The 24,322-nt window shown below is 43.6% G+C and overlaps 1 protein-coding gene across 1 annotated transcript in view; it reads left to right on the top strand.

Annotated features, from left to right (window-relative positions):
• The window catches only part of LOC111959253 (uncharacterized), a 202,670-nt gene that overhangs the window by 172,874 nt on the left and 5,474 nt on the right, over positions 1-24,322 (top strand). The window contains 8 exon segments of the mRNA XM_070437758.1: positions 4,374-4,476; positions 7,115-7,211; positions 7,302-7,325; positions 7,328-7,384; positions 7,387-7,419; positions 7,422-7,582; positions 21,557-21,938; positions 22,134-23,378. Coding sequence (XP_070293859.1) covers positions 4,374-4,476; positions 7,115-7,211; positions 7,302-7,325; positions 7,328-7,384; positions 7,387-7,419; positions 7,422-7,582; positions 21,557-21,938; positions 22,134-23,378 — 2,102 coding nt within the window.

Genomic DNA, 24,322 nt, shown 5'->3' with positions numbered 1-24,322 from the left:
TGTATGTTGGGAGACAGGAGAGAGAGAGAGAGAGAGAGAGAAGAGAGAGAGAGAGAGAGAGAGAGAGAGAGAGAGAGAGAGAGAGAGAGAGAGAGAGAGAGAGAGAGAGAAGAGAGAAGAGAGAGAGGAGAGAGAGAGAGAGAGAAGAGAGAAGAGAGAGAGAGAGAGAGAGTAGAGAGAAGGAGAGAGGAGAGAGAGAGAAGGAGAGAGAGAGAGAGAGGAAAGAGAGAGAGAAGAGAAGAGAGGAGAGACGAGAGAGAGAGAGGAGGAGAAAGGCAGACAGACCAGAAGCAAGACAGACAGACACAGACAGCGAAGACAGACAGACAGACAGAGACAGACCAGACAGCAGCAGGAGCAGGCAGGCAGCAGAAGCAGGCGAGCAGGCAGGCAGGCAGCAGGCGCAGGCAGAACAGCAGCAGCAGACGAGCAGACAGATCAGACAGCAGACCAGACAGACAGAACAGACAAGACAGCAGACCAGACAGACCAGACAGAACAGAACAGACAGACATGACAGACAGACAGACAGAGATGAGAATTGACAAAGGCCAGGGTGAATGGACTCTTTGTGACTGGCAGACTCCTCTTTCTATTGTTTAAGTAAACCTATGGCCTTGGAGTTGTAAACACACGGGTGCAAAAACAACAACATTCACAAACAAACACACACACACACACACACACACACACACACACACACACACACACACACACAACACACAACACGACACAACCACACACACACACACACACACACACACACACCACCCACCCACACAAACTACACAACATCAGCAACATCACACAGCGCACACGTCCGTTTAGAATTAATGGATGGATACAGCGATGGAGGGAGGGATGTCGAGTGTGGGGTGGACTACAATGCAGACTTCAGAGATCTCTCTCATTCTTTCCCTCACCTCTCTCTCTCTCATTCTTCGTTTTTCCCTATTAGTGTTTTTATCTAATCTCTTTCTCTCTCTCATCCTCTCATCTCCCTCATTCGCAGTTTTTCTGTCTTTCCACTCCCTTTCTCTATCTCATCGTCTCCTCTCCCTAATTCTCTGTTTATCTGTATTTCTTCTCCCTTTCTCCCTCTTCTCCTTCTCCCTGTTTGTCTTTTTATTCTGTTTCCTATCTTCTTTGCTCCATCTTTCCCACACTCTCTCAAGGCCCTGGCCCTTCAGTAAACCAGATGACAAGTTTATAAATCAATCGTTGATCCTAAGGCCAACATGCCATCACACACACACACTTACATACATTCTTCTTCTGAGTCATGCAGGTCGCACCACTAAGTCGCAGTGACCGCCAGAGGCCAATTGCATTAGACTAGACTGCTCAGCTGCAGTGATTTATGGCTAAATCAATTTTATTGTTGCTTTTATTTGTCGTTTATGATAAAGTATGTGTTTTGTGGCCAGATTTCTATTTCAGAACTGTGTAAGGTCAGGAAACACTAATTGAACTTTGAACTTGTAAACCCTGCCCGTTTCATGGATGTCTGTTGTTTTCCTTTCTGAAATGTTTTTTTACTAGCAAACACTTCCTCAGGTCAGGAGTTAGATCTTAAAATGTGGAAGTAAAATTAGTATTATTGGATATACTTTAGTCTAACTGTCCATATTTTTTCTAAGGTTTCTGGTTGAAACCACAATCAGAACATAGCGCTATTGTCTCTTTTGAGTAATCGGTGACCAATATCATTAAGTTCCAACTGAACTCACTGTGGATGATGAACTCTTGCCTCGTAAGCAAAGCCTGTAAGCTACACTGATGTCATCTGAAGTGTCATGTGATTAATGTGACCAACCATTAGGGCTTCAGAGAGGAAGAGAGTGGGTTAGAGTCCAGAAATCACCATCCTGCTTTTATTGCCTTTGTGACAGTTAATATTTTGAGGCCACTGAAGGGCCCTTGGTCACGTAGGAGCCCCCCATGTTTAAACTCTTATCAGAGGTGCTATTTCACTTCGTTGACTCCATATGACACAGCCCCCCTGGGTATTGTAAAATTGGGGGCCATCAATAGTTTTCATATTCTTACAGGAGAGGTTGTGAGTTTACAGAGATCCTTTGTATTTTATGGGTCCTGTGGGACACCGTAGCGCTGTCTGTCGGCCTGGACATTAGCTTACAGAGAGAGGGTTAGGCAGAGTTCAGAGGGAACCCACTTTTCTAAATCAAACACACACTAAAATATACAGACCAAACCACACACAGCACACACACACACACACACACACACACACACCACACACACCACACACACACACACACACACACACACACACACACACACACACACACACACACACACACACAACACACACACCACCATATAGATGTGTACACAGCAGGTTCGTCTCGACAGGAGCTCTCAAGACTATTCTAAACCGCCCATGCTGCTCTTTCCACCACCGCCCCGCCCCCCCCCCCCCCCCCCCACACACACACCACACACACACACACACACACACACACACAACACACACACACACACACACACACACACACACCAACCAACAGAGACACAGCACACACACACACACACACACACACACACCATTAACAACACGAGTGGTTTATATCTCTGACCATCTGCTCATTAGGTTTGCCTCATTTAACAGGGACGTTCTGTGACATCATTACACAGGGACAGTCTGTCTGTCTGTCAGACTGTCAGTCTGTGTGTCTGTCTGTGGACTCTGGATCACACATCAGATGGAGGGGAAGCAGAGAGAAGCTCTCAGTACTTCAGATCACACAGAGAAGTCAGATGAACAAATAATTGTAATTGGATAAAGGCTCCTATTAACCTGTCATTGGACCTTAGGGCCTACACTAGTATATAGCTCCGACCTGGGCAATGTGCTCTGGGTAGAAGTCAACCTTAACCACTGATCTAGAATCAGCTGAGCTTACCTTTACCACATCTTAACTTTAGGGGAGAAAATGCAAGACTGACCTAAGAGCAGTGTACATGGGTAACTATCTGATTCCGAACAATGCATAACAGCTGTTTATTTCTGGAATGATTACCACACATCTGTTGAGTATTGGTATGCACACCCTTTTCTGTGGGCTTTTCCACAAATTGATGTACGTTATTCATGTTGTTAAAGTTGCCCAAACATCTCTTACCGGCGTTCACTCCATCCAAACACAAAGGATCAAAGACTGTGTCTCTAACCACACAATGGAGCTCCTCTTTGACCAAAACAACCCCTCCCCCTCTTCCAACTGACCTCTCACAGAAGCCGTAGCCCCTGGCAACACCAATAGGAACAGATGCTGTGGTGCTGGCCCGCCTTTTGACCCCCACTGACTTATGAACCCTCTTGTTTGTGAATGGGCGGGTCATCCGATAGGCCCCACCAGAATCATATAGTTTCTGGGCCTCACAAAAACCGCCTGAGGTAAGGCTCGTTTTGAACCACAAATCTAGGATCAGATTTCCCCGGCCCCAATCCCAGCTTTACCATAAATGGGATTATGAAAATGACTGTCCTTATGGAAAAAACACATGATTTCACATTTGAAATTTAACCATGTTTTGCACATGAAAAATTGTATTTCATGTGAAATTTCAAAAAATATTTGTTGATAGGATGTCCCTGGAACGTCACACATATTTGACACACTATTATACATTGTTTATATGTTGTTTATACATTGTTTATATGTATTTTATATATTTTATATATTTTATATATTTTATATATTGTTTATATGTATTAATACAGTAATTATTATTCAACATGACCTCACCTGGGATTTGAAATCACAGCATCTTGGTTCACGGCATTCCGATCTTCCTGCTACTCTGATCAAGAACTGATTTCACCTGTATTCCTACCCTTTGGATTTCAAAGGAAATATCAGCTCTGTTAAAAATACACTCAAGAAAAGCTATTATACTATTCAGGAGTAACGTTAAAACAGAATAATATGCCCCACCAACATTAAACAACTTTACAGAAAAACCAAACATTTTTGAAATAAGAAAATGAAATCCTTGATGTGAAAGAATAGTCAGATTAACTAATAACTAAAATAGCAGTGCAGATGGAACTCATCTAATTGTGTTTTCACATGTGAAAATCGGATTTGCAGTATCACATCAACAACTTTCACATGTGAAAATCTAACTCTCAGTTACATGTTATCACATTGACATCGCATAAGATCACGTGATCAAAAAACCAAATGTGTTTTTTTTTCTGTAAGGGTGGCCGGGGACGTTCAGCTTACTTCTTACAAACACAAAGAACGTGTCACACTGAAATCCTTTCCCTCCATATTTTATGGATGTATTGATCCGATGTAATAAGATGTGTGCTGGTGGTTTCTCTATTGTGTGTGTCTCAGGTACAGAGACCTAGTGGACACCACTCTAGCTGACAAAAAGAAGCTGTCCTCGGAGGAGAAATGTCGCTTTGTTCTGCAGCAGTGTAAACTCCAAGGATGGCAGGTGTGTAGCGGTGTCATTGCTCCCCTATTTTCACTCTCTCTTTCTCTCTCTCTCTCTCTCTCTCTCTCTCTCTCACTCTCACTCTCACTCTCTCTCAATTCAATTACATTTAAGGGCTTTAATGCCATGGGGAACATATGTTAATGTTGCCAAAGCAAGTGAAGTAGATAATAAACAAAAGTGAAATAAACAACAAACATGAACAGTAAACATTACATTCACAGAAGATCAAAAAGAATAAAGACATTTCAAATGTCATATTACGTCTATCTACAGTGTTGTAACGATGTGCAAATAGTTAAAGTACAAAAGGGAAAATAAATCAACATAAATATGGGTTGTATTTACAATGGTGTTTGTTCTTCACTGGTTGCCCTTTTCTTGAGGCAACAGATCACAAATCTTGCTGCTGTGATGGCACACTGTGGTGTTTCACCCAGTAGATATGATAGTTTATCAAAATTGGGTTTGTTTCAGAATTCTTTGTGGATCTGTGTAATCGAAGGGAAATATGTGTTTGTAATATGGTCATGTTAGCCGGTTAGGAAGTGCAGCTCAGTTTCCCCCTCATTTTGTGGGCAGTGGGCACATAGCCTGTCTTCTCTTGAGAGGGTCAGTCACAGTGGTCAGGTATTCTGCCACTGTGTACTCTCTGTTTAGGGCCAAATAGCGTTCTAGTTTGCTCTGTTTTGTTGTTAATTCTTTCCACTGTGTCAAGTAATTACCTTTTTGTTTTCTCATGATTTGGTTGGGTCTAATTGTGTTAGACCCAACCTCTCTCTCTCTCTCTCTCTCTACACTCTCTGCTCAAAAACAAAGTATGGGAAGATAAATAATTTGAGCCCAGAATGAAATACTTTGAAATCCCATGGACTCCTCATTAAACCCTATTACAGCTGCCCCACAAACAACCCCACTAGCCTTCACACGCACACACACTAGAGTCCTGCATGGGTACGTTTTTTTGGTGCCGCACCCATTCCGCATTGGCCACATCAGTTCTGAGCCCCACCGAATACCCGACATCAGGACAGATCTTTCTTCGCAACCCGTCACACAAGCATGGAATTGTTTTGAGAGCCGATCTGTTACCCGCCATACTATATGACTAACATCAATTTATGGAATTGTTTTCATGATTCCTGAGTAGTGGTCTATGTTTCCCTTGCCTGCATGAATTCATTTGTCTGCTTGTCTATTCAACATTTGGATAAAAGTAAACCATTCCATGAATTAAAAACGACAGGCTATCTTTTTATTTTCACAATGCAATTCGTCACATTGACCACTTAAATCGATTTGATAAAAATAGCCTTCTAATTAGCCTTCTTAACTAATGAAAGCATATAGGTGACAAAAAAAACAATATCTTTTCATTATTGTTTAGATAATCACAAAGTTTAAATTCAATATAAATAAAGTATTCCCAGAATTGAATATAGGCTGCAAAAATCGTCTACATTTATTTAGTAGCATAAAGGGCTACTCAAACTTTTACCAGCCGCACAGGTTTAGACTTTATATGGCCTGCTATGGTCTAAATGAACGAAATCCTGAATAACGTAGGCTAATGATTAACTGATAATGAACTGAATTACATATCATAAATAAATACCTGATTGCACTTTTTGCAGGCTGTGTTGTTGTCCTTCCAAACCGGGGATTTCACTCATGCAGCACCTGTTTCCAAAATGGTATAGCCTATTCCACCATCATAGCCTCTCTTTTGATTTCTCTGGCTAGGCCAACATGAACCATTTTTACCTGAGGTAGGCTAGGCAGGGAAAGTAAACTTGGCTATGTGTCGTTGCCTGGGGAAGGAACATAAGCTCTCCACGTGAACAATTAGAATGTTTGAACACACACAAATAATGGACAGTTTCCTGCTCCACACTCTCTCAATACGTGCGTTGCTGTAACCTTGCCGCTCACAGAATAGAATTTGCAACACAACAAGCTCCTCAGTTTTTAAAAAGTGTAGGCCCTATTATCTTGTTTTAAAAAATGTCCGACCTGCAATGTAATTGTTCTGAACCGCGAGCCGACCTGCAGTTTAAAATATTGTTTTTATTCCATCCGCCATCTGATTTTTTTGCGGGTGACGCACAGGGAACAGTGGGTACCCGACCGGATGCAGGACTCTAACATACACACACCAATCAGCAGTCTGGAGCGGCCAATGACATCTCCCCCCTCCCTTCCCTGTGTGTGTGACCGCTTTGTTTCACGGTGGCTCCCGGCTCACACACTGGCTCTCTCACAATGCCACCCAGACAATTTGTCACACGCACCCAGGCCCACCATATATTTCTGAGAAGTAGTGTGTATAGGAATGAATAGTCTGGGTGTGTTGGAGCATATCGGCCCCTTGGCCTGTGCACCTGTCAGGACACATGTATAACTACAACAAACTTAATGAATCCTGAAACTGACTGAACCCCAACCTTCCACCTCTCTCTGTTGCTCTGTCGCTCTATCTCTCTCTGTCGCTCTATCTCTCTCTGTCGCTCTATCTCTCTCTGTCGCTCTGTCTCTCTCGCTCGCTCGCTCTCTGTCTGTCTGTCTGTCTGTCTGTCTGTCTGTCTGTCTGTCTGTCTGTCTGTCTGGTGTTCTGTCCCTGTCCTGTCTGTGCTGTCAGATGACCAGTAGTAAGGTGTTTCTGAAGTACTGGCAGGCTGACCAGCTCAATGACCGCTGCCACCAACTACACAGGAAGATCATCACCTGCCAGAAAGGTACAACACAACTTGCATCCATGTGTGTGGCGTGTGTGTGTGTGTGTGGCGCGTATTATTAACCCCTCTCCTACCCCTATCCTCTGTCAGTGATCCGTGGCTGGCTGGCCAGACAGTGGTGCATCGTAGACTGTCATCTCAACAGACGGAGGACTGCAGTGTCCAGAGGTTCCTCCAGGTGCAGAAGACCAGGGCCTGCACACCTACGACCACTGGTCATCCAGACGCCTCCGACATCGCCCCGCGAAAGCAACCACCTGCGCTGCCATGGCAACGGGTCACACGGCAACAGCCCGCCCCTCGGGGAGAGGCCCGAGCCAGTTTGGGAAAGAGGAGGACACACGCCCAGAGTAAGAGACCAACCCTTTCAACCCTCATGGAGAAGTCGCTCATCGGTGGTTTTGGTGTTTTTCTTCATTGGTTTGAAACTAGTTGTATCATGTAATATAATGATTAGACTATATTCTGTAGCTGTTGCATCAATGTAAGTAATTCTAAACCAACACAAACCCTATAAGGATTTCCTGGTCACAACGGTGTGTGTGTGTGTGTGTGTGGTGGGTGTTTGTGTGTGTGTGTTGTGTGTGTGTGTGTGTGTGTGTGTGTGTGTGTGTGTGTGTGTGTGTGTGGTGTGTGTGTGTGTGTGTGTGTGTGTGGTGTGTGTGTGTGTGTGTGTGTGTGTGTGTGTGTGTGTGTGTGTGTGTGTGTGTGTGTGGGTGTGTGTGTGTGTGTGTTGTGTGTGCGTGCGTGCTGGTGCGTGCGTGTGTGCGTGTGCGTGTGTGTCTATGTTGGCCTGTGTGTGTGCACAATGTGTGTGTCATGTGATGTGAGTAATGGTGTCATTGAGCCCGTGCTGGCTGGTGGCTTTAATTGCATATGATGATTGATAGTAGGCTAATGAGATAAACCATCAGCATGTGGTAATGTTTCAATGCTGTCGCAGTGAAGGCACTCTGGTCTCCTTGTCTTATAGCTGCAGTGCATTATACAGCTTTATTTGGCATCGTTTGAAATGTAAGACAGTCTGAAAATGCTTGGTGGCCATCTTTTTAAATGTAGGCACTAGGGAAGGAGAGAGGCTGTCATTTTAGAATGTATTCTAAAATGAGATGGCGCCGAAGAATGTGGCTGACGTTTTACATTCTCTAAACCAATTGTGCTGTTTTGTTCGTTTTTTTGCATTTTGTGTAACTTTTAAAAAAACGTATTGTGTACATAATGTTGCTGCAACCGTCTCTTATGACAGAAAATAACTTATGGACATCAGAACAGCGATTACTCACTGCGGACTGGAAGAAACTTCTTCCTTTAACGAGTCCGACAAGAAGGATATCCTGCTTTCACTGGAACAGGCCCGGATCCACGCCTTTTGCTTGAAGAATAGACGCAGGAAAAGGGGCCACAGATCGGGCATCCTTCTAAAGATCCATAGGCGAGCGATTCAACTCCCACTGCCATCCGTTCTTCTTGCTAACGTGCAATCATTGGACAATAAAATTGATGACCTACGATTAAGATTATCCTACCAACGGGACATTAAAAACAATAACATCTTATTTTTCACCGAAACGTGGCTGTAACGGCTCTCCTTCGGTGAGTGAGTAGACCAAGGCGCAGCGGGTGATGAATACATAATGACTTTATTGTAAGACGAAGACAGACACGAAATACACTTGACTAAATATACAAAATAACAAAACGAACTAGACAGACCTAAACTACGAACTTACATGAAACGAGGAACACATGAACAGGAACGACCGAACGAACGAGACGAGACGAGACAGTACCGTGTGGTGCAACAAACACAGACACAGCGACAATCACCCACAAACAAACAGTGAGAACAACCTACCTTAATATGACTCTCAATTAGAGGAAAACGCAAAACACCTGCCTCTAATTAAGAGCCATACCAGGCAACCCAAAACCAACATAGAAACAGCAAACATAGACTGCCCACCCAAAACTCACGCCCTGACCATCACACACATACAAAACAACAGAAAACAGGTCAGGAACGTGACAGTGGCTGAACAAAGATACGGACAATATAGAGCTAGCGGGATGTTTCATGTACCAGCAGAACAGAGACGTTACCTCTGGTAAGACGAGGGGTGGGGGTGTGTGTTTATTTGTCATAACAGCTGGTGCGCAATGTCTAATATTAACCTCTAACGAGCCTCTACCCCGGGTCCGGGAGCACCCCCCATCCCCCCACACACTGATTAGCATAGCTAGCATAGCTTCACAAGTAGATAGTAGCATCTAAATATCATTAAATCACAAGTCCAAGACACCAGATGAAAGATACAATTCTTGTGAATAAAGCCACCATTTCCAGATTTTTAAATGTTTTACAGGGAAGACACAAATATGTAAATCTATTAGTAAACACGTAGCAAAATACACCACTATTCTAACTCCATCAGTTTCTTACTCCTTCAGGTGCTATCACCAATTCGGCTCAACTAAGATATTGATATCCACTAACCAAGAAAAAACCTCTATCAGATGACAGTCTGTAACATATTCATGGTATAGGATAGTTTTGTTAGAAAAAAGTGCATATTTCAGTAGAAATCACAGTTTACAATTGCACCCACCATCACCAAAACGACTAGAATTACTCAGATAGAGCCAACGTGTATGACCAATTTACTCACATAAAACATTTCATAAAAATAGACAAAGCATAGCTCCAATGGAAAGACCCAGTTCTTGTGATTTCAGCACCATATTTCAGATTTTCTAAGCGTTTTTTCAGCGAAAACCACAAACTAACTCGATAAGTTAGCATACCATCATGTGCAAACGTTACCCAGAGGCATCGGGATTCCAGCCACAAGAGCGCTATAACGTAATCACCGCCCAAAAATATTAATTTTTCACGTTAACCTTTCAGAATTCTTCTGATGAACACTCCTGTAACATCATTTTACAATATACTATACAGTTTCGTTCGAAAAAGGTTGCATATTTAGCCATACAAAACCGTGGTTACACAATAAAAATACTAGGAAATCAAGCCTCATATGTCTGACGTCATCTATCAGGAGTGATCTAGTTTAATTGAAAGCTAATCATATACTTGACTAAAAATACAGGAGTTGACAGCAATCGAAAGACAATTAGTTCTTAATGCAACCGCTGATTTACATTTTTAAAATTATCCTTACTTTTCAATAACAGGGTTCGCCAAGTGAAGCTTATAACCAAACAAAATGGCGAAATATGCGTTTAAAATATTTCGGACAGAAACAGATTTATCATATTAAATATTGCTTACTTTGAGCTGTTCTTCCATCAGATTTCTTGGGCAAATGTATCTCTTCTATGTTATAAACGTCTTTTGGTCGATAGATGTCCTCTGTCCTTCGAATGTCCACCACCAACGACCCACACCCCAAAACGTGTCCAAACTTTCAGAGTGCACAACAAAAGAAATTCCTCAAAATCGCATAAACGGATATAAATTGCTATAAAACGGTTCAAATTAACTACATTATGATTTTTTAACAACTATAACGACTGAACAAACAATGACCGGAGAAATATTGCTGTGTTAGAAAACGATTGTGACGAGGCAAGTCCGATGGCCTTCACGCTTCAGGCGCCCACGACCGAGAAAGGGGACGGTCCCCTAAAACATTTTGTGGTTTTATAATGGCTGTGAATGTCCCATCGATTTTCATCAAAAACGTGATGACGTACAGACACCCAGAGAAGATGTAGGCAGTTGTCGGTTTCTTCATAGCATTCACTGTCGCCTTAAAAACAGACCCCAGATCAGGGGTTAAAAATTTCTGAAATCTGAACCCTGTTCATGAAAAGTGCTGTAGAAATTGTCTCTGTACCACTCAGAGACAAAATTCCAACTTCTATAGAAACTAGAAGGTGTTTTCTATCCCAATAATAACAATAATATGCATATCTTGTACGCATTCAAAGGAATTTAGCACGAGGCAGTTTAATTTGGAGACACAAATATGCTAATGCGGAACAGCACCCCCTATAGTTGCAAGAAGTTAAAGAAGTCTCGAAGTATTGCTCGACTGAGGTAGAGTACCTTATGAAAAGCTGTAGACCACACTATCTACCAAGAGAGTTATTTGTGTTTACTACCACAGAACGAAGCTGGCACTAAGACCGCTCTCAACCAACTCTATAAGGCCATAAGCAAAGAAGAAAATGCTCACCCAGAAGCGGCGCTCTTAGTGGCCAGGGACTTCAATGCAGGCAAACTTAAATGAGTTTTACCAAATTATTTCCAGCATGTCACATGTGCAACCAGCGAAAAAAAATCCTAGACCACCTTTACTCCACACACAGAGATGCATACAAAGCTCTCCCCCGCCCTCCATTTGGCAAGTCTGACCATAATTCTATCCTCCTGATTCCTGCTTACAAGCAAAAACTGAAGCAGGAATTACCAGTAACTCACTCAATACGGAAGTGGTCAGATGACGCGGATGCTACACTACAGGACTGTTTTGCTAGCACAGACTGGAATATGTTCCAGGATTCATCTAATGGCATTAAGGAGTACACCACATCAGTCATCGGCTTCATCAATAAGTGCATCGACTACGTTGTCCAAACAGTGACTGTACGTACATATCCCAACCAGAAGCCATGGATTACAGGCAACATCCGCATCGATCTAAAGGCTAGAGCTGTCGCTTTCAAGGAGAGGGAAACTAATCAGGACGCTTATCAGAAATCCCACTATGCCCCCAGACGAACCATCATACAAGCAGAGAGTCAATACAAGATGAATATTGAATCCTACTACACCGGCTCTGATGCTCGTTGGATGTGGCAGGGCTTGAAAACTGTTACGGACTACAAAGGGAAACACAGACACGAGCTGCCCAGTGATGTGAGCCTACCAGACGAGCTAAATGCCTTTTATGCTCGCTTCGAGGCAAGCAACACTGATGCATGCACAAGATCACCAGCTGTTCTGGATGACTGTGTGATAACGCTATCGGTAGCCGATGTGAACAAAACCTTTAAACAGGTCAACATTCACAAAGCCGCTGGGCCAGACAGATTACCAGGACGTGTACTCTAAGCATGCGCAGACCAACTGGCAAGTGTCTTCACTGACATTTTCTCCCTGACCGAGTCTGTAATACCTACATGTTTCAAGCAGACCACCATAGTCCCTGTGCCCAAGGAAGCAAAGGTAACCTGCCTAAATGATTACCGCCCCGTGGCACTCACATAGGTAGCCATGAAGTGCTTTGAAAGTCTGGTCATGGCTCACATCAACAGCATCCTCCCGGGCACCCTAGACCCACTCCAATTCGCATACCGCCCTAACAGATCCACAGAGGATGCAATCTAATTTGCACTCCACACTGCCCTTTCTCACCTGGACTAAAGGAACACCTATGTGAGAATGCTGTTCATTGACTACAGCTCAGCGTTCAACACCATAGTGCCCATGAAGCTCATCACTAAGCTAAGGACTCTGGGACTAAACACCTCCCTCTGCAACTGGATCCTGGACTTCCTGACGGGCCGCCGCAGGTGGTAAGAGTATGCAACAACATGTCTGCTACACTGATCCTTGACACTGGGCCCCCTCAGGGGTGTGTACTTAGTCCCCTCCTGTACTCCCTGTTCACCCATGACTGCGTGGCTAAACATGACTCCAACACCATCATTAAGTTTGCTGACAACACAACAGTTGTAGGCCTGATCACCGACAACGATGAGATGGCATATAGGGAGGAGGTCAGAGAACTGGCAGTGTGGTGCCAGGACAACAACCTCTCCCTCAATGTGAGCAAGAATAAGGAGCTGATCGTGGACTACAGGAAAAGGCGGGCCGAATAGGCCCCCATTAACATCGACAGGGCTGTAGTGGAGCGGGTCGAGAGTTTCAAGTTCCTTGGTTATCCACATCACCAATGAACTATCATGGTCCAAACATACCAAGACAGTCGTGAAGAGGGAACGACAAAACCTATTCCCCCTCAGGAGACTGAAAAGATTTGGCATGGGTTCCCAGATCCTCAAAAGGTTCTACATCTGCACCAACGAGAGCATCCTGACCGGTTCCATCACCGCCTGGTATGGCAACTGCTCGGCATCTGACCGTAAGGCACTACAGAGGGTTGTGCAAAAAGCCCAGTACATCACTTGGGCCAAGCCTCCTGCCATACAGGACCTGTATAATAGGCGGTGTCAGAGGAAAGCCCATATAATTGTCAGAGACTCCAGTCACCCAAGTTATAGACTGTTTTCTCTGCTACCGCACGGCAAGCGGTACCGGAGCACCAAGTATAGGACCAAGATGCTCCTCAATAGCTTCTACCCCAAAGCCATAAGACTACTGAACAATTAATAAAATCGCCACCAGACAATTTACATTGACCCCCGTCCTTTTTGTACACTGCTGCTACTCGCTGTTTATTATCTATCCATAGTCACTTCACCCCCACCTACATGTACAGATTACCTCAACTAACCTGTACCCCTGCACACTGACTCGGTACCGGTGCCCCCTGTATATAGCCTCATTATTGTTATTCTTATTGTGTTACTTTTTTATTATTACTTTTTGTTTTTGTCTACTTGGTAAACATTTTCATAACTCTTCTTGAACTGCACTGTTGTATTCGGCGCATGTGACAAATCAAGTTTTATTTGATTTTATTCCTGTATTCCATCTGAACATGCTAATAAGACAGCAATAAGCCTCCAATTGGCATGTCTCATTGTGTTTGAAAATACAATTTTAATATTATACCTTTATTTCAACAAGGAATATAGACTGAGACCAAGGTCTCTTTTACAGCTGGGTCCTGCGTATACATGTTTACACATACAGTTTAGGTACAATGATTAAGAAACTACACAAGACAAACAAAACGATCACAGATAACACAAAAAATACAGCAGCAGATTGTTACATTTACACATAGGTTATTCCCCTAACAGCACAAGAACTTGCATTACCCGAAACAGTTACAAGCCATACAAAAATAAAAATCCTCCAATAAATGTTTAAAATGGGCATGGGGGACAAGAGTCTCAAGTTTAAGTTTAGTCTGCAGGCTATTCCATAGGCAAGGAATGTAACAGGAAAAAGCAGCCATAACCAACTCTGTGGAAATCGCATGGGCCTCAAGTGTAATCCATGCTTGAGACCTGGTTTTAGGAATTATAATTCTAACATTGATGAGTGATGATAAATAAGAAGGTAGCTTATTCAGAAGTGCTTTATAGACAAACACGAGAGCATGTTGTTCTCGTCTCACGGACAGCGAAGTCCAACCCACATTTTGATATAAAACACAGTGGTGAGTTCTGTAGCTAGCACCCGTAATAAACCTAAGTGCTCAATGATAAGTAGTATCCAGCGATTTAAGTGTGGATGCCGTAGCATGCATGTAGATAATATCCCCATAATCTATAACAGACATAAAAGTAGCTTGCTAAATTTGTCTTCTATTTGTAGAGAACAAACATGTCCTGTTTCTATAGAGGAAGCCTAGCTTGATTTTTAGCCGTTTACAAAGTTCGTTAACATGCATTTTAAAAGACAGTTTATCATCCAACCATATCCCTAAGTATTTATATACAGACACCTGATTAATTCGAGAGCCATCTGAGCTCGTAAGTGCAAGTGTATTTTCAACCAACTTTTTGAATCTATTAAAAATCATAAAATGTGTTTTCTTTGCATTTAAAACAAGTTTCAGCTGTATAAAAGACCCTTGTAATATCTTAAAATCTGTCTCCAATAGTGATAATGCTTGGTCAGCCGTTGAAGGGATAGAGTACATGACAGTGTCATCAGCATATAAATTAATTTTACACTTTCTTATCTCATCACCGATATTGTTTATGTAGAGGGTAAACAGTAATGGACCAAGTATAGAACCTTGTGGGACCCCTTTAACCAACTCCAATGGCTCTGACTGGATGCAGTCGACTTTAACAGCCTGACTTCTATCCTTTAGATAGTCATGAAATGAATGACAGGCATCCGATCCCAGTCCTATTAACGACAGCTTACCCAAAAGTATCACATGGTCTACAGTGTCAAAAGCTTTAGACAAATCTATGAACAAGGCGGCACAGTACTTTCTATTATCTAGGGCATTAGTAATATAATTTACAACACGTACAGTGGCCGTAGTGGTACTGTGTTTAGGTCTGAAGCCAGATTGATTGCTAGAAAAAGTATTGTTAACAGTTAAAAAGATTGTAGTTGCCTATTCACCAATGACTCTAGAATTTTAGCCAAACAGGAGAGCTTAGAGATGGGGCCGATGATTATCCAATTCACTACCATCACCTCCCTTGAGGAGTGGTAAAACAAAAGCTGTTTTCCAAACTTTAGGAATCTTTCCTACAACTAATGTTTGATTAAAGATATGCGTCACTGCACCAGCAATAATAGGTGCCGCACACTTGAGTAAATATGGATCCAGATTGTCAGCGCCTAATGATTTCTTAGAATCTATAGCAGATAGTGCAGATAAGACCTCATCTTAATTTAACAATTTAACACTGAGGTGTACATCCTGCAGAAAGAGGAAACACACAACACACAGGGATGTCACTGGTAATCATGGGACCCCTGTCAGAGTGTCAGGGGTGAACAGGTGAAGGAGGGTGTGTGGTGGGTACCTTTTCCACCACTGGAGGGAAGGGGGTATGGGTGAGGGAAGGGGAAGGGGTATAGGTGAGAAGGGGTGGGGGGTTCGCTGGGATCCCTGTGGGAGTGTACCATGCCAGATTACTACGCTACTCCCACTTCTACCAAAGTCGGTAACCTCTTCAGACACACACAGACACACAGACACACAGACCCCCCCCCCCCCCCCCCCCCCCACACATGGTCCAGAGGGACAAACAGATGGCTTCCTCCAGATTAGAGAAGGAAATATCAAACTCCAGAGTGAATATCATATTACAGCAAGTCAATTAGATTGAAACAATTAGGAGCAGAAATAATACATTGGGTTTCTTTATCCCCCATATTGACCTCTTTAGCACATATTTGTGGCATGACAGATGATGCAGACATGCATTGTGGATGGATAATTATTAACTTGTATTTAACCAGGGAAAAAAACACATTGAGACCTAGGTCTCATTGCAAATGTGCCCTGGGAACAATACAGAAAATAAAATTGTACACAATTTAAAACACAACATTAAATAAATAGCAAATAGTATATACACAATAAACAATAAAACATAAAAAACATTTATAAATATAAAAATCCCTAGCATTTCTCCTAAACTGACCCAGAGACAACAACACATCAAAATTAAATGTTACTTGGAGATTATTCCACATGATAGAGGCCTCGTAGGAAAAGGTAGATTTACCCAGCTCTGTGGATACACGTGGAGTCTCCAGCATTAATTAACCAACCCTGTGACCTAGTGTTGTAATCCCAGTTTCTATATTTGAACAATGATGTTAAGTAAATTGGTAGTTTATTGAGTAAGGCTTTATAAACAAAAACAGAATAATGAAGTGACCTACGTGTTTTTAGTGAGGTCCAACCAAATTTATGATAAAGGATGCAGTGGTGAGTGTCTGTCAGATGTTATAAAATGAAGTGCGCTGTGATAAATTGTGTCCAAGGGTTTCAAAACACTGGTAGCTGCATTCATGCTATATTCTATAACAGGAATAAATGTAGACCGAATTATCTGTTTTCTACTATTTAATAAAAAGCAAGCCCTATTTCTGTAGAAAAAGCCCAACTTAATTCTTAATTTCTTGACTAAATCGTCAACAAGCTTTTTAAAAGAAAGCTTTTTGTCAATCCAGATGCCCAGATATTTATAGGCGGGGACACGATCAATGGGGGCACAATCTAACGTACTTAAGCGCAAATCACCAGTTACATTATTACATGATTTAGAAAATAACATGTAATTGGTTTTAGCAGCATTTAGTACCAACTTCAGGTCAACCAATGCTTTCTGCAAGGTAGTAAAAGCAGATTGAAGAGTCAACAGATCCTGAGCTGCTGTATGGGCAGTAACGTATACAACAGTGTCATCTGCATACGGATGGAAGTTACAGTTTTGTACAGATAGACCAATGCTCTTAATATGAATAGTGAAAAGAACTGGACCAAGAATCGAACACCAAGCAGCCCGATCTAAGCCAATCGTAGAGAGTTTCTGAAAAAGTAAGGGGTGATCCTCAGAGTCGAACGCCTTGGACAGGTCAGTGAAGAGGGCAGAGCAGTGTTTCTTCGTATCTAAACAATTTATAACATAATTTAAAACCATAGAAGTAGCAGAGATGGTACTATTACCTGGTCTGAACCCTGAATGTTTTACATTGAGAAAAGATGTAGCAGTTAAAAGGGATCTGAGCTGTGTAATAATCAATGATTCCAAGATGTTTCCTAGGCAAGAGAGTTTGGAAATGGGATGATAATTATTTACATCACCTTTATGTAGAGGAAGCACATGGTCCGCCTTCCAAACTCTAGGGATAGTACTCAATATAATTGTCAAGTAAAACATGTGCTAATGCTTCCGCAATCAATGGAGCAGAAAGCTGTAATAAGAAGGGATCAAGCATATCAGCCCCAGTAGATTTTTTTTTACAATACATCAGAAGTAGACAGTTGCTCCAGAGAATACAAGGATTCACTGGGGGTTGTCTGGTCCTCTATCAAGTCAACTGGCAGCTGGGAGAGGGACGAGCAGTTTACTGACTGACCCGGGTCTATTAAACCAAGATTTCTTTCAAACAAAAATGCATGACTTATCAAAACATTTTTGAAAATTATGTCAGAGTTCAGTATAACTTGCTTGGGTAGGGAAGGAGAAATGTCCATGCTTTAGCACCTTAACTGTTTTCCAAAATGTAGATGAATCACCAGCAGTCAGCGATATAACTTAGGATGTAGCTTGATTTAGCCTTTTTTTTTACTAAGGACATGCATTTATTTCTCAGTTCCCTGAAAAGCTGCCAGTCCACAACAGCATCAGTTGGTCTAAAGGGATTTTATACATTTTTTGGTTTTTAATTTTTAGCGTTTAAACGGAGCCTGTTTATCTGCCTGTGATATGAAAATAGATGAGAAGTGCTCAAGAGCAAATTCAGGATCAGGTATACACTTGATGGAGAAAAGTTCTGAAAAGTACAAGTCATGGATAAACGCTTGGGGAGAAAAGTTCTTAAAATGTATCTTCCTAATAATACGGGGATCAGAATTATGCTGTCTAGTTTTTCTAATACAGGCTATTGGAGAATGACCACTAAGGTCACTTGCAAACACACCTATGGGGGTTATTTGTGAGAATTATATCCAATAATGAAGATCTATCTATATTTTTCACATTTAACCGAGTGGGTTTTGTGATTAGCTGGGTTAGATTAAGATCAAGACAAGTGTTCTTAAAGTTATCTGAGACAGGTGTCAGCCAGTCCAAGTTAAAGTCACCTAAGACCACCAGTTCAGATGATATAAAAGGTTTTAAATGCTCAGCTATGATACTAGTTGCATCAACTAATACATGCACGTTTTGGGTCATGGTCACATCTAAAACCAGGATTTCACATTTCTGGGGTATAGTGATATTAAGAGCACATGATGCTACAAAAGTGGATTTCACATCGCCACCCCTCCACCTTTTCTCTGCCTATCACATCTAAAAATGTTGTAATTAGCGATGTCAATGTCTTTATCCATGATCGAATAATTTAACCAAGTCTGATAAAGCAAGAATGTCTGTGTTCGTGTCATGCATCCAGATATTGATAAATTCCATCTTTGACATTATACTTCGCACATTTATATGTAACAGATCCAGTCGTTTGTGAGACTTAAAAACAGCAGGGGTGTCCATATTTACCCTAACCAGGTCGTTATAAACTTGATCATTAAGTAAGTCAGGAGATTTCATAGGAATAGAAATTAGGTTATCAAAGCTGACCCGATGGGGCTGCGGCTGCGTCTATTTGGTGGCAGTTTAAATCCTATTGAAATTACGACAGGGATAATGTAGATTTCCTTGACTTGACTATAGAGTATTTAACATCAGACATAGTTTGATGTGTGATGATTGTTGGTATAACCTGGTTAGATTGCAGGTTATATCCCAGTCAATCTCTTAGAGCAGCCTTAAAATGGCCTTGCAATGTATAAGCCCCGAGATAGTGAATTCCGTCTTCTTTGTAGAATCTTTTCTCTTTCCAAAAAGTGTCAAAGTTGCAATTTTTTAAAAACCTTTATTTAACTAGGCAAGTCAGTTAAGAACAAATTCTTATTTTCAGTGACGGCCTAGGAACAGTGGGTTAACTGACTTGTTCAGGGGCAGAGCGACAGATTCTTACCTCGGGGATTCGATCTTGCAACCTTTTGGTTACTAGTCCAACACTCTAACCACTAGTCTATGCTTCAGGAAGTAGCATAGTGATATCCTTTACTTTTTCACCCGGATAGCATAGGTTTCTAATCCCTGGCAAGAAGATGTTCCTTAACATTGAGCTTCCAATGATGAGCGCATGTCAGATCCCCCAGCTACCATATCTCCGATCAGCGACAGGCGCCGCAGAAATCGGCTGGGGAGAAGGCCGCATCAGTGTAGAAGCTACAGCAACTGCATACCCGGTGTCTGTATGCCCTGAGGAAGACAGCGGGGACAGTGGCTCAAAATTATTTGAGTGTTTAATATCACAACGCTGCGAGAAAAAAACAGAACACTGGGGTGCAGGTCTCTTCTTCCACCTCAAACCAATCACACTACATTCACGCCTGCCTGGGGTAGAGCTGATATCATCCAACTTTTGGCTGGGTTCAAAAGGCGGTAAGGTGGGGAAATGCTCAAGATCCATAAAAGTTCCGTTACAGTCGTCTCTTTGAAAAAAGGCATCAACAAATGCGGTTAAACATGAGGCTTCCTTATTTAAAATGAAACACTCTTCCAGATGTTTAATTTCCTCAAGTAAAGTAATGATCCTCTTCTTGGCAGCATTTATTTCGTGGCATTTGACACAGATTAAGTTTTCAGAAAAGTCCTTCACTGGGATGACATGAACATGTCACATACATTGCATTTAATGGCAGTAAGGAGTTTTCACTGCTTTGTGTAGAAACAGAACACCCTTTACTCAATTCAGCCATTTTGCTTACCAGAATGGGAATAATTATGTTAACCCCTCTTAAAACTTCTTATGGGCAAGTGGGACGGTAGCGTCCCACCTGGCCAACATCCGGTGAAATTGCAGAGCGCCAAATTCAAAATACAGAAATACTCATAATAAACATTCATAAAATAATCTGCCCCCTAGCTGAAAGAGGTTAAACTCACAGACATTATTTTAACAGTTTTAGAAACTTCAGAGTGTTTTATATCCAATACTACCATGCATATGCATATCCTAGCTTCTGGGCCTGAGTAACAGGCAGTTTACTTTGGGCACGTTTGTCATCCAAACTTCAAAATACTGCCCCCTACCCAAGAGAGGTTGATCTGCCCCTTTTTTTCCAATTTTTGCCTAAAATGACATACTCAAATCTAACTGCCTGTAGATCAGGACCTGAAGCAAGGATATGCATATTCTTGATACTATTTGAAAGGAAACACTTTGAAGTTTGTGGAATTGTGAAATGAATGTAGGAGAATATAACACATTAGATCTGGTAAAAGATAATACAAAGAAAAAAACATGTGTTATTTTGTATTTTTTTGTACCATCATATTTGAAATGCAAGAAAAAGGCCAAAATGTATTATTCCAGCCCATGCGCAAATTGGATTTTGTCCACTAGATGGCCGCAGTTTATGTGCAAAGTTTTAGACTTTGAATGAACCATTGCATTTCTGTTCAAAATGTTGTTTCAAGACTGCCCAAATGTGCCTAATTGGTTTATTAACAACATTTCAAGTTCATAACTGTGCACTCTCCTCAAACAATAGCATGGTATTCTTTCACTGTAATAGCTACAGTAAATTGGACAATGCAATTAGATTAACAAGAATTTAAGCTTTCTGCCAATATCAGATATGTCTATGTCCTGGGAAATTTTATTATTACTTACAACCTCATGCTAATCGCATTAGCTTACGTTAGCTCAACCGTCCCGTGGGGGACCCACCGATCTGGATTTGTATTAGATGAAAAGTAATTATATTATGGTTGTCACTCTAGAGAAAAATTCAGTTTATTATGTTTGGTTGGAACCAGGATCAAACATCAAGGTGTGGTCAATGGTGAGGGGAAGGAGAGAGAGGGGGAGAGAGAAATTGAGCAATAGAGGGAAAGAGAGGAATGGGGTTGAAAATGGTCAAATGTTCATTTATTTATCATGTGGATATTATTTCCTGCCCCCCTCCTATAGGGTTGTGGAGAAGAGCAGAAGAAACCAAGATGGCTCGGTTAGTGGGGGGAGCCGGACTATCCGCCACTTCCGCTCCAGCTCAGTGCCCATCCCCCTGGCTATGGAGAACTTGGTACATTCCAGCCCTGGACCATCCATCAAAACAGCCCTGCAGCAGGTGGCCTATAACAACGAGGATGGGGGAGGAGGGGGGGGGCTGGCGTCACCACGGAAACAGCCTCCTCCCAAACCCAAGCGGGACCCCAACACTCGTTTGAGTGCGTCGTACGAGGCGGTCAGTGCCGGACTGACCCTGGGACCCTCGAGAGAGAGTCCCACCCCCGAGAGCTGCGGGTCGCCTGCAGGGAGCCCCCCAAAAACACAGCTGTCACCTACGGATGGTACACACAATTATGACATACTTCTCAACTATCATTACCTCAGCCGTTATGTACCCCAAAACACTGCTATCTCCTACGGATAGTGCATATATGCACCAAAACACCCCAACTATTATAACCTAAGCTTCTTTGAACCCCAAAACACAGCTGTCAGTGGAACTGTTGTGAACTGCTTCTCCTCTCATCTCTCCCCAGCTCTGTCCAAGCCGCGGCCCCACAGTGATGACTACACCACCATGAGGAAGGTGCCTCCTCCCAAGCCCAAGAGGAGCCCAAACACCAAGCTCACGGGCTCCTACGAAGAGATCAACGCTGCCGGCATTAACCTCCTCCAGCTACGCCCTGCCGACGTCAAACTGGCCCTGCTGTCCCGCGCTGGGGGACTGGGGGGGGTGATGCGGCACACAGCGTCTGTGGATGGCACACAGGGGGTGACACTGAGCCTGCACCATGACCAAGATGAGGAGGATGTGTACATAGAGATGGTGGGGGCTCATGCCAGGAGTTACAGTCTGGGAGGGGGCCACCAGGACCCCCCCGACAGCCCCCAGCAGGGAGATGCCGAGGCCGTCTACGAGGAGATGAAGTACTTCCTGCCCGAGGAGGTGGGACTTCCGGTGGGAAGCACGGTTGCCATGGCGACGGCCGCTGGGAAGTTGGAGGTGTTAGGGTTGATGTTAGGGGGGTTAGGGTTGGGCTTGTCTCCCTCTCAGAGTGGGGAGGGGAAGAGGGCAGGGCTGGTGGGTCTAGCCACCACTATGGAGGCCCAAACATCCGCCATCGGAGGAGCCAGCAATATCCCTGCACCCTTCCCCAACCTGCTCCCACACCGCCCCCCTCTCCTGGTGTTCCCCCCCTCCCCCGTCACCTGCTCCCCTGCGTCTGATGAGTCGCCCCTCACCCCTTTGGAGGTGAAGAAGCTGCCTGTGTTTGAAACCAACCTGAACTACACCGGCCCAGACAGCCCCCTCTCCCCCCAGTACTCCCGCCAGCGTGCTGACTCCTCCCCCTCTCTCTCCGTCCTCCTCCCAGACAAGCCCACTCCTCCTCTCACCCCTCCTCCTCCYCCCCCCAATGCCCTGCCTCCCCCCTACCGCCCCCCCTCCCACTTTCCTTTCCCCCCAGAGTCCAGCATCCTCTCCCTTACCCGGGCTGCTTCCGTCACGGGAGGTGGCAGCTCGGACTCTCCCAAACCCTCCTACTCCTCCTCCTCTCATAGGGCTGGAGGAGAGAAGCCCCCTCCCTACTCTCCGGCCAAGTCCACCCGTCCAGAGCCACGCCGTTCCCACTCCTGCTCCTCCTCGCCCCTGCTGTTCAACCCAGCCAACGGGAGACCCCTGACCAGTCCTCAGCCAGCCCTGGATGAGCTCAACACCCTGTTCAGCTCTGGACGCAGCCTRCTCAAGAAGACCACTACAGGACGCAAGATGAGGGAGGGAGGTGAGTCACAATGTAACACACACACACACCCTCAAGGTCTTTCCATTGCTTCTCACAATTCTCCTGAGCCTAAAAAGTAGCTACATAACTAAGAGTGTATCCCAACAGTTATTTAACAGCGAGAAGCTCTCCCTGTCCCTTCCTCCTCTCTGGTGTCCTGGCGTTAACCTTTGTTTTTCATTAAAGATGCTCCATCACTCAGATTTATGAGGCCGCATTGGGCCGACCCTGACCACGCCTGGACACTGCCTCCACCGTAGGGGAGGGAGAGGGGAGGAGGGCAGACCGATTACCTCTCTATCTGATCCCTCACACACTGTCTCATACACATACATTGACCTGAATGGGGATGCCTGTTATAGTTATTATTTCTCTGTGGTCACGTGATTACTTCCGGCAGTGGTCTACATTAGGGCCCTAACCCTTCATCTGTCCAGTGAAACCCCTGGCGTCATGGAAAGAGTCTGCATGCCAGAGGAGGCTGGTAGTCAGGGTCTTGACCGCTGTGTTATTTTGAGGGGTGATGGCGGGGGGATCTGAGAACGGGAGATGCTGCTGGGCTTAACGGGACAGCCTGCTTCCGTTCCCTCCCCGGCGCTAAACAGTTATCCGTGACACCCGATGCTCCGGGGTGGCCCGCGGATTAGGGGAAGTATCCCAGCCATGCCTGTGACGAGCAGCCTGCTTCTCCTGTGGGATACGGGAATGCTGCAGGAATGCCATGGGGAAAGGGCAGGTGGCGACAGGGCATTCCCCCCCAAAAATGTTGTCACAGGAAAAGCATTCCCTTTGATTTATGCACACACTCACACACAATTATACAAACACATACCATTCTTTCATTTACATTTTCACTCAATCACACACAAAAAAACCTGTTCATCTCTCTCTCTCTCTCTCTCTCTCTCTCTCTCTCTCTCTCTCTCTCTCTCTCTCTCTCTCTC

Source organism: Salvelinus sp. IW2-2015, linkage group LG36, assembly GCF_002910315.2.
Source record: "Salvelinus sp. IW2-2015 linkage group LG36, ASM291031v2, whole genome shotgun sequence".
Taxonomy (NCBI): domain Eukaryota; kingdom Metazoa; phylum Chordata; class Actinopteri; order Salmoniformes; family Salmonidae; genus Salvelinus; species Salvelinus sp. IW2-2015.
This window is presented reverse-complemented; position numbering and strand designations above follow the sequence as displayed.